The sequence below is a fragment of the Natrix helvetica genome (genome assembly GCF_964273705.1).
Source record: "Natrix helvetica genome assembly, chromosome: 3".
NCBI classification, from domain to species: Eukaryota; Metazoa; Chordata; class Lepidosauria; order Squamata; family Natricidae; genus Natrix; species Natrix helvetica.
This window is the reverse complement of record NC_138549.1, coordinates 125,195,466-125,209,062: the sequence shown is the minus strand read 5'-3', so window position 1 is coordinate 125,209,062 and position 13,597 is coordinate 125,195,466. Positions and strand designations below refer to the sequence as shown.

Sequence of the window (13,597 nt, the reverse complement as noted above, 5' to 3'; positions counted from 1 at the left end):
TAGGTAAAGTGTCATTAATACTGAGCATTCTATTCCTGCTTCTTCAGGAACAGGCTGTATGTTCAGCTCTTCCTCCATTGCAACAAGTTTAGACAACGGCTAACAATTTTCCCACCTACCACACTCATTTCACTTGCTGTAATAGAATATTAGTGCTGATACAATATCTCACTAATTTCATGACATACCTGCCCAGTGGAAAGGATAATAGTCAAAGCCCATCTTCCTAAAAGTTAATTGCATTGCACCTCCCACTATACCATGTTTGGAAGCACCTGTGGTAAAATGGAATTAAAATTAGACAAATCCTGATTGCTGTATACCTAGTTTAGACAAACAGAATATAAATTGGTACTCTAAATAATATACATTGTTTTAATCATAAATAAATTAGGTCTCACCTCTTGGAATATTTTTTAAAAATGATGTCAATAATCCCTCACCATCTATTTTTATTGAGATTTTTGTTTTAACAATATTTTCGTTAGATTCTTCAAAATATTGTCATATAGCATGATTCTAATTAGTTATCTAATTAAATAACTAAGCTGAATGATACTCTTAAGCATAAATATACTTATAGCAACCTCCCTTGATGCTTGCAGGTCTCTCTACCTAGATTAGTCTTCTTTTAACATTCTTTTAACAAACAAACAAATATGAATCTACTGTGTTAAAAAGCATCGGTCTTTAGCATTTTATTTCCAATGTAGGCCAAAGCTACGATACATAGGCTCCATTAGAAAAATGGGGACTGTGTCTGCAGCCTAATATTGTTCGGGAGAAACATCTGTACCCCAAAAATAAAAAGGAAGAACACATGGTATTTGGGGGGGGGACAAGAAGAGATGGTGGGGATCAATTTCAATAGTTAACAATTTCATTTGTGAATACAGAATTCCTCACAGCATCCTGATTGTAACTGTATCTAACATTCCATATGTGCTCATGAGCTCAAAACAGAGTTCTTGCTACCGAAACGGTTTTATAAAAAAGCTGGAATGAGGAAGAAAGAGGAAATAGAGGAACCAAGCAGAAACACCTGCTTAAAATTTCTGCACACGTCACTAGGAAAAAAAACCCCACCCGTCACACTAGTCTCCCAATTTCAGCCCAGGGAAAGCTACCTGTTTCTCGAGTGTGGCTATCATCACAGATGTGAAGGTCCAGACGGGAAATAAGAAGGTGATAGGAAGACTCTTTCATATCATACATCTCAAAATACTGGCTGATAGCTTTATGGGTGCTGCCAGACGACTGGGGCCAAGACTGTTGGGTACTGGGAATAGGAGGTGTGATCTGTAATACAGAAAAATTAAGTACTAATTTACACCTATGCAGAACCCAAGAGGAACAATGGAGATGGCATAGTATCAAAAGACCTCAAATCATCCTATGGAAACAGAAAAATAGGCTTTGAAATACATTAATTTAAGGCAGAATTTTAAACTCAAATCCCTGAATGAATATTAGTAACAGAAAGCCAAACTGGAAAACAGAAAGCCAAACTGGATTTTGGACAATTGTTAAAGACCAATGTTGTTATTGTTATTGTTGGGTTTTTTGCAGAGGCAATGTGAGATGAAGAGAGGGATGTCATTATGCCTCTTTCCTAAATTACAATCTAGAAAATATAGCGAACCCAGTCTGGAAAAATGAGTGTTTATTTATTTATTTATAAAATTTATTGTCTGCCCATCTTACCATAGAGTAACAATTATTGAGAATATGATTGAAGCCAAGGAAATATGAATGAAAGAATAGCTGCCCCTCACCTCTAGTCAACCACCCAGACTCAAAGGCTCAGACTTTAGAATCTGTAGCCTTCCAGGTGCAGCTTGATTTTTAATTATCTGCTAATATTCATCTCCACTTCCTCTTTCTAGTCATTAATAAAGAAGTTGAGGAACACAGTATGCATGAATTATTCTTGCATCTCATTTGACCCTGCCCTGGATGAGGAACCATTGATGAATATTCTATTCTTGAGTATGATTCACCAGTTAGGTGTGAAACTAACACCTGATGCTGTTCACCCACATTTAAGTAGCTTACTAGTGAGACAATAAAAACAACTATTTCCGGGCCTCTACACTTCCCTGGTAACTGGTAGCTCAGTGGCTAAGATGCTGAGTTTGTCGATCAGAAAGGTCAGCAGTTTGGTGGTTCAAATCCCTAGCGCCGCATAACGGAGCGAGCTCCCATTACTTGTCCCAGCTTCTGCCAACCTAGCAGTTCAAAAGCATGTAAAAATGCAAGTAGAAAAAATAGGAACCAACGTTCCATGCGCCTTCAGTGTTTGTTTAGTCATGCTGGCGGCATGACCACGGAGACGTCTTTGGACAAATCTGGCTCTTCGGCTTTGAAATTGAAATGAGCACCACCCCCTAGAGTCAGGAACGACCAGCACATATGTGCGAGGAGAACCTTTACCTTTACACTTGCCTGATAATTTGTCTCTATGTCTTCCACAAAAGTATTTTTCATTTTAAGGTAATTGCTGGGTTCTTTATTTATCTAATATTGAAGAGCCACAAAGTAATGGTTGTGTAACTATGCTTGGTGCTTGGTTTTATGGTACCCCTGATACAATCTTATATGCATGTGTTTTTATATCATTGTATTACTCTTTTCTTTTTTTAAAAAAATACTGCCTACGGTTGCTTTAATAATTGGGCAGCTATCTTGATTAAATAAGTAACTAAATAAAGCAATATACTGTGCCACATCAACAATGCTGAATCAACGTTCATTGTCTTTAGGGGGAAACTCTCTCTGCAAGCTTATCATTGTCTTTGCTTGTAGATAGCTAGCAGAGAAGATAACAAATCGCAATCACCTAATCACGAGCGGCTGCAGCTGCCACAAATGGGAACCAGTTGCCAAGTGCCTGAATCTTAATCATGTCACCATGGAGCACTACAATAGCAGCAACTGCAAGGACCTTGTAAGTACCACTCATTCACTGCCATTGGTGACTGAACAAGTGGTCTTTAACCAAGAACTACCTGTACAGTTTACTATGTAATCTTATGAGAAGCAGCATAGTAACTATTGGAGGAAGAGAAAACAATATTACTATTTGTTCAACTCTTGCTAATAGTTTTTTTTTAAAATCCCAGTATGTGACTCATATTCACATAATGTCCAATTTGGATCCATTCCTACATATCTATGGAACAACATATGCTTCTGCTACTTTTGGCAACTTAAAGCTTTGTGAGCTATAAAGCCCTTTGTGGTTTGACACCTGCAAATCTGATGGATTCCTTACTCCAATAAAAATTGGTCCTACCTATTAAATCATCTCAGGAGAAACTATTTTTAACTTCCCACTTTTGGGGAAGTCTTAGCTGCCTTTTAGCAGCAGCAGCAGCTCTCTGGAATGACCGTCTATTAGAGGGCAGTCTGGTTTGTTCATGACACATTCAAGGAAGATGCTGAAGACCAAACTGTTCTGAAAAGCATTCTAGTTCAGTCATCTTTACATTTCTTACTGACTGACTGGATGGGAGGAGTAGTTGTTTGTTTTAAACATTTGTTTAAAATGTTTATTTTAACTTTTAAAATATAACTTTAATTTTGCCTATATTGTGTAAAACGATCAGGAATTCTTATATTAAAGGTAAATGTAGAGGTTCCCCTTGCACATATATGTTAATTGTTTCTAAATCTAGGGGTTGGTGCTCATCTCCATTTCAAAGCTGAAGAGCCAGCGCTGTCCGAAGACGTCTCCGTGGTCATGTGGCCGGCATGACCAAATGCCGAAGGCGCACGGAACGCTGGTATCTTCCCACCAAAGATGGTTCCTATTTTTCTACTTGCATTTTTACATGCTTTTGAACTGCTAGGTTGGCAGAAGCTGAGACAAGTAACGGGAGCTCACTCCATTATGCGGCATTAGGGATTCGAACCACCGAATTGTCGACCTTTCTGATCAACAAACTCAATGTCTTAGTCACTGAGTCATCACATTCCTTTTCTTAGTATAGTGAGACATAAATGCAATCAACAATATCACATGAAAGAGAGAGGGAGAGAGAGAATAAGTGTACCTTAAAACCTGCAAGTATTAAAGGTACTTACTTGGATAGGTTCAGGAGCCATACTTTTCCTCTGCTGAGCTGATTTCTCCATGGCTTCGCTCAAGGACTCTGCATACTTCATCATTGCCTTCAGCTGGGAGTCAGTTAGCACCCACAACAAGTCATCAAGTAGGAACATGAGCTTAGATGCCAGCACATTGCAATCCTTTGTCTGGCTCATAAAGAGAAAAAGATCAGCACACTGTCTGAAAGGGTTTTTATTTATTCCCAAGAATAAGCAGCTTCATTGGGTAACAGCTTTTCATTATTTTTCCCATAAGTTAGCAAATGGGCTAATTCCTAGATAATCTCTGAACACAATAAAAGATATCACTTTTATCTGAAAAAGAAAGGAGCGATCAATATTTCACAGTACTTTAAATGAAATGCATTGCATGATTTTTCAACATGTATTTATATAATAAACTGGCTTCCTTAATAATGTGAGTTAAGAATACAATTTTTTTTTAAAAAAAGATGCATGGTTTAAACTGCTGTTCAAAAAAAGTCTGGGAAATACAATAAAAAATGATCAGAGTGGCTGTTAAATATGAACTGAGCTCAGGTAAGAAGTTATACTTCATAATACTTGGAAGACTACCACTATATCCTGAGCATTTAATGGAGACATTCCTCTCAACCCTTTAACAACTTTTAAAAACCTATTAGAACCTAGTTTGTCAAGTTTCTGTTCGAACCCTTTTTTAAACAACATATAGTTATTCTCTTACGACTGGTCACTTAGTGACTGTTCAAAGTTATGACAGACCCTGAAAATTACAATCCAGGTTGCCTGCATTTAAAGCTGTTTGCACTGCACAGTGATCACATGACCATGATTTTCAACTTTTTGCCTAAAACTGGTATTTACTTTTGATCCCCAGCTAAAAGAAAAATGTCCCTAGTGAACAATGGGTTCACTTAATGCAGCATTCACTTTATGACCACCATGTGCCTAATGACCACCAAAAAAGTCATAAAATTGGGCACAATCACATGATCACCTGTTGAACGATCACTTTAACTTATGACCATAATTGAGGGTTGAATTATGGTTCTATATCAAAAACTACCTGTATAACGTATGTAAAATCTATTTCTTTTAACTAAAAATCAAGGATCTGAAATTCTTCATTAATAAAAAGATTCTAACTTGTTCAACTGGGAGCGCCACATTTTTCAGCTGGAATATATTATTCAAATGTGTATGTTTTTTTTTAAAAAAATCCATTGGTTTTTCTGTTTTCCAAATTCCAGAGCAGTTGGGGGAAGATATATTCCACTGCTTTATTTCATTATGGGTGAGCTGGGAATTCTTAATGTTCATATCGAAAGATATTATGCATATTACCTGAACTCTAATTATATTAATAATTCTACCCAATAATACTTTTCAGCAAAATATATACCCACCTTTCTTTTAAGTGATATTTGGATTTTGCCCTGGTTGGTAATAAGTCTTAGAGGGGTAGTGAGGAGATCTTGTTCTCCATTTTCTGTAGCATCAGCTTCTATTCGAAGAGTCTGCCAGGTGAGTTCTTTAAATGTTAATACCTATCCAAAGGGAAGCAAGGGGTACAAAATTTTAAAAAAAGTTCCCAAAGTTGTCTAAAGTATTTTAAATGATAGGTTAGGGAACAGCCAATTTAAGAAAGAACAAAATTTTTTACAAACAACTTAGTTTATTTCAAAATGGTTGTGGCAAACTACAGAAATCAAAAAGACGTGCAGAGCAACGAAAAAGGTAACCAAATGTTAAAATCTTTGCAAGTCTACAGAAAGCATTCCAAATATGAGGACACCTGTTTTATGGGCCTACCTCTCCCTTATGCGAATCAGTGATTCGGGTAAAGCGAAGATCACTTTGCTGCCAGGTGGGGTTAACACTATATCCTTGAAGCTGCCATAATTCAAACGATGCATGGAAGGCCTTGGAGTGTATCTTGATGGTAATTGAATTGACAATAATGTACATACCTTCCACAACCTTCTCTGCAAATCCATATTCACTGTAGAGGAGGAAATATATTTTTAATTGAGTATAATGCTTTAGCTCATCTTAAACATTAAAGCATGTAACTCGGAAATGTGTTAGGCTTATGCAAGGCTATGTTATTTCTAGGTCAGGGCAGGTAGCTAGATTGTTTTCTTTCAATTTTATTATTTACAATTTTTTAAAAAAATCATTGAAACATTAAACAGAATATTAAACATCTTCATACGTCCACAAACAAACAAACTTTGCTTGCCTCATGAAGCCAATAACAAAAGAGGCAAGAACCATATGGCTTGTTTTTAAAATATCTTCTTTGCTGTAATTAATGCTTCAAGCAAACACAAAGCACATTATATATTGCATGGCTTTTGTTAAATATTAGTCCCAAAATGACAATGTGCTATAGTCCCAGTTTTGGTACAGTTGTGACATGTCTTATGTATGTAAACTTTATTCTTCTTTTCAAAAAGAAAATTGCAGAGCGATAAATAGGTGCTTTCTTTTACATCGTTCTTTCTTCTTCAGCAGCTCAAAACAAAACAAAAGCCAACAAGATTTTTTTTACTGCCCATCCAACGTCTGGGAAAATTAACTGTAATCTGGGTTCCATCCATATAATAGCTGCTGCTCTTAGTTGTACCTTATTAGGAAAATATGAGAGTAGCTACAAGAGGAAGATATCAAGAAAAAAAAAAGTTGAAGGGGGAATCTGCTTGATACTTACTGTATAGGCTTCAAATTAACATGCATAAGAAGGCAATTGAAATCCATCTTATTTTAAGTGTGAAACGTGTTTTAAAAAGATGAGGCTTTGTCTGCCTAGTCGCAGCTACCATTTTTAACCCTCTTAAAAACCCGCAACAGACACCACTGCATCACAGTACCATTTGAACTAGAAAAGCAAAGATTGCACCAAAAAGCACACTAAGAAAACATTAGAAGCAGAATTTACCTCTGTCCTGAAGCAACAGCAATGGGAGACTGTCCATTGGGTGGCCTGGGCTCTTCACATGTTCGCATCTCCACTTCAACTTTATCCAAATACTGTGAAACAACAAAGAGAAGTGGAAAGTACATGGAAGGAACTAGGAGAAAACAAGGTGAAATTAAAAAATACTAGGGTGTTAAACAATAAGAATTCTTTCCTAATCTAGTTAATGGGTTACACTTCATACTAATAGTGATGAAGGTTGTTTTTCTTAGCCAAGCCTATAAATGGAGTAAATATTTTGGGATTAGCTACTGACTAGACAGTGGTTTAGCTTGGCATGATGTGTGAACAGAACTAATTGTAAGCTCCTGGTCCATTTCTGGTTTGCTTTTCTGCCTTAATGTAGCTTCTAATGAATCCTCAAAGGTGCAAAGCACAGTTGTAAAGAAAACCATAGAACAAACCAATTAGAAATCTGTCAAAATAAATAACTAAGTTCACTTGTGTGCATAACCTTTAGTCGTTTAACAAACCAGTTTGTCAACCCTAACCCAGAATGTGATTTATATTTTTGACTGATTTTGATGTGCAAAACTATCAATTTATAATTTGTTAGCAGTAAACAATGCTTACCCGGCTTAGCATGGGTAAGAGCAGGGGTGACCAAACTTGGGAACTTTAAGACTTGTGGACTTCAACTCCCAGAATTCCCCAGTCAGCAGAGCTGAATTCTGGGAGTTGAAGTCAACAAGTCTTAAAGTTCCCAAGTTTGGACACCCCTGGGTAAGAGTAATATAGTGTACAGTAAAATCTTGCATTTTTGTCACTAGTTTCAAGCTATTTATGATTTTCATATGCTGAAGTTTTCAACATGCTATTTCTATTTAGAAATGCACATACTATCCCCCACACTAATAAATATCACTACTGTTACTATCCAAAAACATCTAGCAAAAATTAGAAGCCAAGTTTCACATCTCCAAAAATCACCCACAACTAAAGAAATGATGAAGACTGTCACATGGGACATGAAAAAAGAAGGGCCTTTATATTAAGTCATTAATAACATAAAAATAGCTTTGCTGAATCAGGCCAAAGCCCATCTTAGTTCAGCATTTTGTTTCTCATAGCAGCCAAACAGGTTTCTCTGGCTTGCTCACAATCAGGAGACTAAGACATATGTCTCTTGCCACTGTTCTCTTGCAACCTGTATTTGGAGACATACTGTCTCCAATATGAATAGCTCTCATTAGACTTCTTCTCTATTAATTTATCTTATCTTCTTTTGAAGTCATCTAATTTAGCAATCATTACCATCTCGGTGGTAATGAATTGCAGATTAATTATGAAGATATATAAAGAACTTTGTTCTAAATCTGAACATTTTAATCAACCCAAACAATGCCATTGGCCTAATTTTCTTTCAAATGTTTTTCCAATTAATTCCCACAATAAACGTATAGTGCAGTGATGGCGAACCTATGGCACGCGTGCCACAAGTGGCACACCGAGCCATTTGTCAGGGCACGCGAGGAACTGCCCTGTCAGCTGAGTTCACCTTTTTAAAAGCTATTTTTCGCCTTCCCCAGGCTCCAGAGGCTTTATAGGAGCTTGGGGAGGGCGAAAAGAGCCTCCCCGCCCCCCCGGAGGCTTCAGGGACCGTCCCTGAAGCCTTCGGAACGCTTAAAACCACCCTCTGAGCAAACCGGAAGCCACTGGAGCCTGGGGAGGGCGAAAAAAGCATGTAAAATGGGGGGGGGGCGCGCGTTGCATTATGGGTGCGGCACGCCCACACTCAACCCCCCTGCGCTCCCCCCACTTGTGGCACACGAGCCAAAAAAGGTTCGCCATCACTGGTATAGTGAGTCTACATACATACATGCATGCATATATACATACATACATACATACATTGTAGCTTAGGACAGCAGAATAATACATGTAAAATGCTATCAATTCACATTTTTTTACAGGAGTATATGGCATGGTTTCCACCGAAAACTGGATTCTTATGATTGCTTACGTACACAACAATGCTGAAAACCTAAGAGAAAGATTGGTGTATTTTACAACTAGCTTAATTACTTCCAACATTTATATGTTCATCACAGAAATTACATAGAATTATGCTTAAAACTATAACGGATCTATATGGAGACCAATGACAGTATTATCTACACTTATTTTTAGGTTTAAAAATAAATGCTTTTTAAATACATAAACTAGATTACAAATTGTTACTAACAGATAAACAGGAGATAAACAAGGCCATTACCAGACAGATTGGGTGGGTCTTCAACTTAGTCCACTGGATCTGAAACAACATAACTAATGTTAAATAAATAGGAAATGCTGTAAGGATTAAATAGGTTCAGGGTGATACTAACAAGATCAGTTCTAGCAAATATTTGCTCTGAAAAATCCCATGACAAAATTTGCTGCATGGAAATACACAGCCATTAAATACAAAACCATTCCTCTTCGTACAAATACAGATCAGCTGAAAGATATAAAGTAATATTTTGTGCTGTGAACTTTGATGTTTACTAGTACTTTGTCAAACATACATTTAAGACAAAAATACCATTATTTATAGATTATGTTAATTAAAGCATTTCTGACATATCACCAATGTCAGCCCTTCTATTAGGGGAAATGATGCAGCCACTTCAGACAATAGATGGAGTTAGGGGAATTTGATGGCTATGCCTCAAACTGCTACCCTACAAATTCACAATCTAGAACACCTAATTAGTTATGTCCAAATCATAAGGATTTTGGAGTGCACTGCTCTAAGGAGATATTCAAAGCAATATATAAAACATCTGTGGCCCCTGTCAACACAACCATACACATACAGGTAATCTTATTATGGTTGCTCGATCAGCAAATAAGAGATTGCTTACGGGATACTATTCCCACCAGAGAAAAGTAAGCAGGTGTGAAAAATCTTTCTTCTTCCTCAAGCAGTCTTTCTTCCTAGCTTGCCCCTAAAGATCACAAATTATCCTATCAGAATTCTCCTACATGTGAAAGCTGGTTTCAGAGGATTAGCTGACCCACCAGTATAATGTGGTGAAAGAGTACAAATTAATCATCCGCTTCCCAGTAGTAATAAAAGTGAAAATAAATGTTTGATAAAAAATGATAAATGGTCTTAAAAACTATAAACCTAAGTTAAACCTTGGACTGAATTATTACAAATTTCACAAAGCATTGGACATGTAATGAAGTTCACAAAACGTTATCCTTTACAACAGGAATCTGCAACCCTTGGGCCATGGACGAGTACCAGTCCATGGTCTGTTACAGAGGTGTGTTGCTAATTTTTTAACTACCAGTTTGGGTGTGCTCCCACACGCATTCATGCATGAGGTCTGGGAGCATGTGGGGAGCTTCTCACTGCTGCTACCAGTTCACCTGATCCAGGCCAAACCAGCAGCAACCCACCTCTGGTCTATTAGGAGGTGAGCAGGTGACAGTACACAAGTAAGCAACCCACCCCCCAAGGAAGGTCTGTGGAAAAATTGTCTTCCACAAAACTGGTCTGTGGTGCCAAAAAGATTAGGAACCACTGTTTTAAAAGCTTGCTAAGCACTAAAACTTCAATCAGAGAATAACATTTTAAAACTAGCGAAAGCTCATTTTTATCCCGTTCTTCCCTTTTTTTCCCCAGTACATATGGTATATTTATAGTGTATTAGTTACTAGTAGACTAGTTACTAGTCTTCTTTCAAACAAAGGACAAGATAATTTTGGAAGAAAACATTAGTAAATAAATGCAATTAATTTCCAGGCAAATAACATATGGTCATATAAGCCAAACTTATTGCAATGTTATTTTTTATTGTTTGCCACTGGTTTATGTAACAGCAGTGAAAATGAAGATAGCAGAGAATCTAAAATATATCCTGTTGCAATCGTAATTTTGTTGTTTGTCTTGTACATCTTCCCTACCCTTACTAAAAGTTGGGTCCTGAGCCCATTGCATAAGAAATTCTTATGTGCCCTTAAATATGGAGCAATCATTTATTACTGTAACTTGTTTGAACGTAGCTCTGTAAACAAATAAACTATATTAATTTATCAGCAAGTGTATTGATCTTGTGTCAGGAAAGAGTGCATATGAGAAATATACAAAGTTACAGAAGATAAACAAACAAAAATACACACACAAAAAACAGTTTTTTCATTACCCAAATAGTTTATCTGTACATGTAACTGAACTGAGTAGATAATTCTGAAGTTACAAATTACTTTTTCCACCCTAAAATGTTTCAATTATTAATCCTCATCTGAAGAAAAGACAGCAGGTAGACTTGATTTTGCTACTCCAGCAGAAAAAGATCAGAGCTATACTTTTTTTAAAATTAATAAATAGAACGTTGGTCTTACCTGAACGTTTTTTTCTGGAGTAGTGGAGGGAGGGGTCACAGCAGGGTTAACACAGCCTGATTGGTCCATTTGACTGAGAGAAAACTTCTTAACCTTCGCCTTCTCCCGTTGGTTCCCAGTTTCCGCGATGTCACGGCCAACAACTGCAAGTCAAACACAAACAAGAACAAGCCCCCCCGGGGCCTCCCGATTCTACACCTCCCGGACCCTGTCTAACTAACTAACTAGGGCGGGAAATGTGACCCCTCCCTCCACTACTCCAGAAAAAAACGTTCAGGTAAGACCAACGTTCTTTTTCCAGTAGAGTGGAGGGAGGGGTCACAGCAGGGACATACCCACGCTACGTCCCCGGGCGGGCCGACTGGGTCCCAGGTGAAGAATCGGCCACCACCCTCTGAAGGACCCTCCGGCCAAAGGATGCCTCAGCCGAGGCATAAGTATCCAAACGATAGTGTCTAATAAAAGGTGTGGGGGAAGCCCAGGCCGCCGCCCTACAAATATCCTCGAAAGGTGCCCTGGTGGCCCAAGCCGCCGAAGTAGCCGCACTGCGGGTGGAGTGCGCAGTGATCCCCGATGGGGGAGTCTTCCCAGAAGCCCCGTAAGCCTCAACTATGGCCAACCTAATCCATCGTCCGATGGTGGAAGAAGACACCTTACATCCTAACGAGCCTGGACGAAAGGAAACAAATAACGCTTCCGTCCTCCTAATGCCCTCAGTTCGCTTTAGGTAAATGCGAACAGCCCGGCGAACGTCCAGCTTATGCCACACCAACTCCCGCTCTCTCGAGGGATTGGGACAAAAATTCGGGAGCACGACCTCCTGGGCCCTGTGAAACTGTGAATTCACCTTCGGAATGAACGAAGGATCCAAGCGAAGGACCACCCTGTCCTGGTGTATTACACACAGGTCACTGCGTGAAGAAAGGGCCCCCAACTCTGAAATGCGCCTGGCCGATGTAATGGCCACTAAAAACACCACCTTAAGGGTAAGCAGACGCATGTGTACCGTCCTAAGTGGTTCGAACGGGGAGCTCGTCAGAGCCTGGAGAACCAGGGTCAGATCCCAGGTTGGAAACCTATGAACCGGAGGCGGACGGATGTTAGCCGCCCCCTTCAGAAAACGCTTAATCAGTGGAGACCGGGAAAGGACGGGGGAACCCTCCCCCCCCAGAATGGTGGCCAAAGCCGCCACTTGACGCCGGAGCGTATTATGCGACAAGCCATCCTCCAACCCCTTCTGGAGGAACTCCAACACGTTTGGGACGGTAGCCCTAGAAGGATCCAACCCCAAAGGAATGCACCACTTCGCAAACGCTTTCCATGTGGCATTGTAAATTCTAACCGTGGACGGCCTCCTAGACGCCTCTAAGGTGGCTATGACTCCTGACGAAAGTCTCTGCCCCCTCAGGATCCTCCGTTCAAGAGCCAGGCGGTCAGATGGAGCCACTGAGGCCCTGGGTGATGTAAAGCCCCCTGACTCAGAACGACCTCCCCCGGGGGAATCCTCCAGGGGTCTGCTACCGACAGCTGGACCAGGTCCGCGAACCAGGGTCTCCTCGGCCAGTATGGTGCTAACAGAATAACGAGAGCCCTCTCTGTGACTATCTTCCCTATCGTACGGGGAACGAGGGGAAGGGGAGGAAAGGCATAAAGGAGACCCGGGGGCCATCGGCTCCTGAGAGCATCCGCTCCTTCCGCCGACGGAGACTGGAACCGGGTAAAGAACCGGGGCAGCTGAGCGTTGTCGGGGGAGGCGAACAGATCCACCCGAGGTGTGCCGAACCTGCTGCATATCTTCCGAAACAACTCCGGGCCCAGTTGCCACTCGCCATCGTCTAGGGTTGTGCGACTCAGCCAATCCGCCTGAAGATTGGACACTCCTGAGATGTGCTCCGCCACTATGGAGGCCAAGTGTCTCTCCGCCCACAAGCCCAACGACTGCGCCTCTCGCCAGAGAGAACGTGAGTGGGTGCCCCCCTGGCGATTGACATGGGCCTTCGTCGCCACATTGTCCGTAAGCAGGAGGACATGGCGCCCCCGCAGGTGATGACGAAAAGTCCTTAGGGCAAGCCGCGCGGCTTTTAGCTCCAGCCAATTGATGTTGTGGCGGAGATCCGAGGCAGACCAACGTCCCTGGGTCATGTCGGAGTCCATCACGGCCCCCCAGCCGAAGAGGCTGGCATCCGTCGT

The 13,597-nt window shown here is 40.2% G+C and overlaps 1 protein-coding gene across 6 annotated transcripts in view; it reads right to left on the bottom strand.

The window, feature by feature from the left end:
- The window catches only part of BLTP3A (bridge-like lipid transfer protein family member 3A), a 64,023-nt gene that overhangs the window by 27,457 nt on the left and 22,969 nt on the right, over positions 1-13,597 (bottom strand). For 5 of the 6 annotated variants that reach the window (XR_014175004.1, XM_081948527.1, XM_081948528.1 and 2 more), the window contains exons 3-9: positions 9,288-9,326; positions 7,034-7,125; positions 5,905-6,094; positions 5,499-5,639; positions 4,087-4,257; positions 1,128-1,299; positions 189-275 (exon numbers count right to left, since the gene is read on the bottom strand). Coding sequence is in view for 5 of the 6 variants with exons in the window: in XM_081948527.1 (XP_081804653.1) it covers positions 189-275; positions 1,128-1,299; positions 4,087-4,257; positions 5,499-5,639; positions 5,905-6,094; positions 7,034-7,125; positions 9,288-9,326 (892 nt within the window). In the remaining variant the exon portion in view is untranslated. The remainder of the gene's footprint in view (positions 1-188; positions 276-1,127; positions 1,300-4,086; positions 4,258-5,498; positions 5,640-5,904; positions 6,095-7,033; positions 7,126-9,287; positions 9,327-13,597) is intronic. The other variant, XM_081948531.1, reaches the window with a different exon arrangement.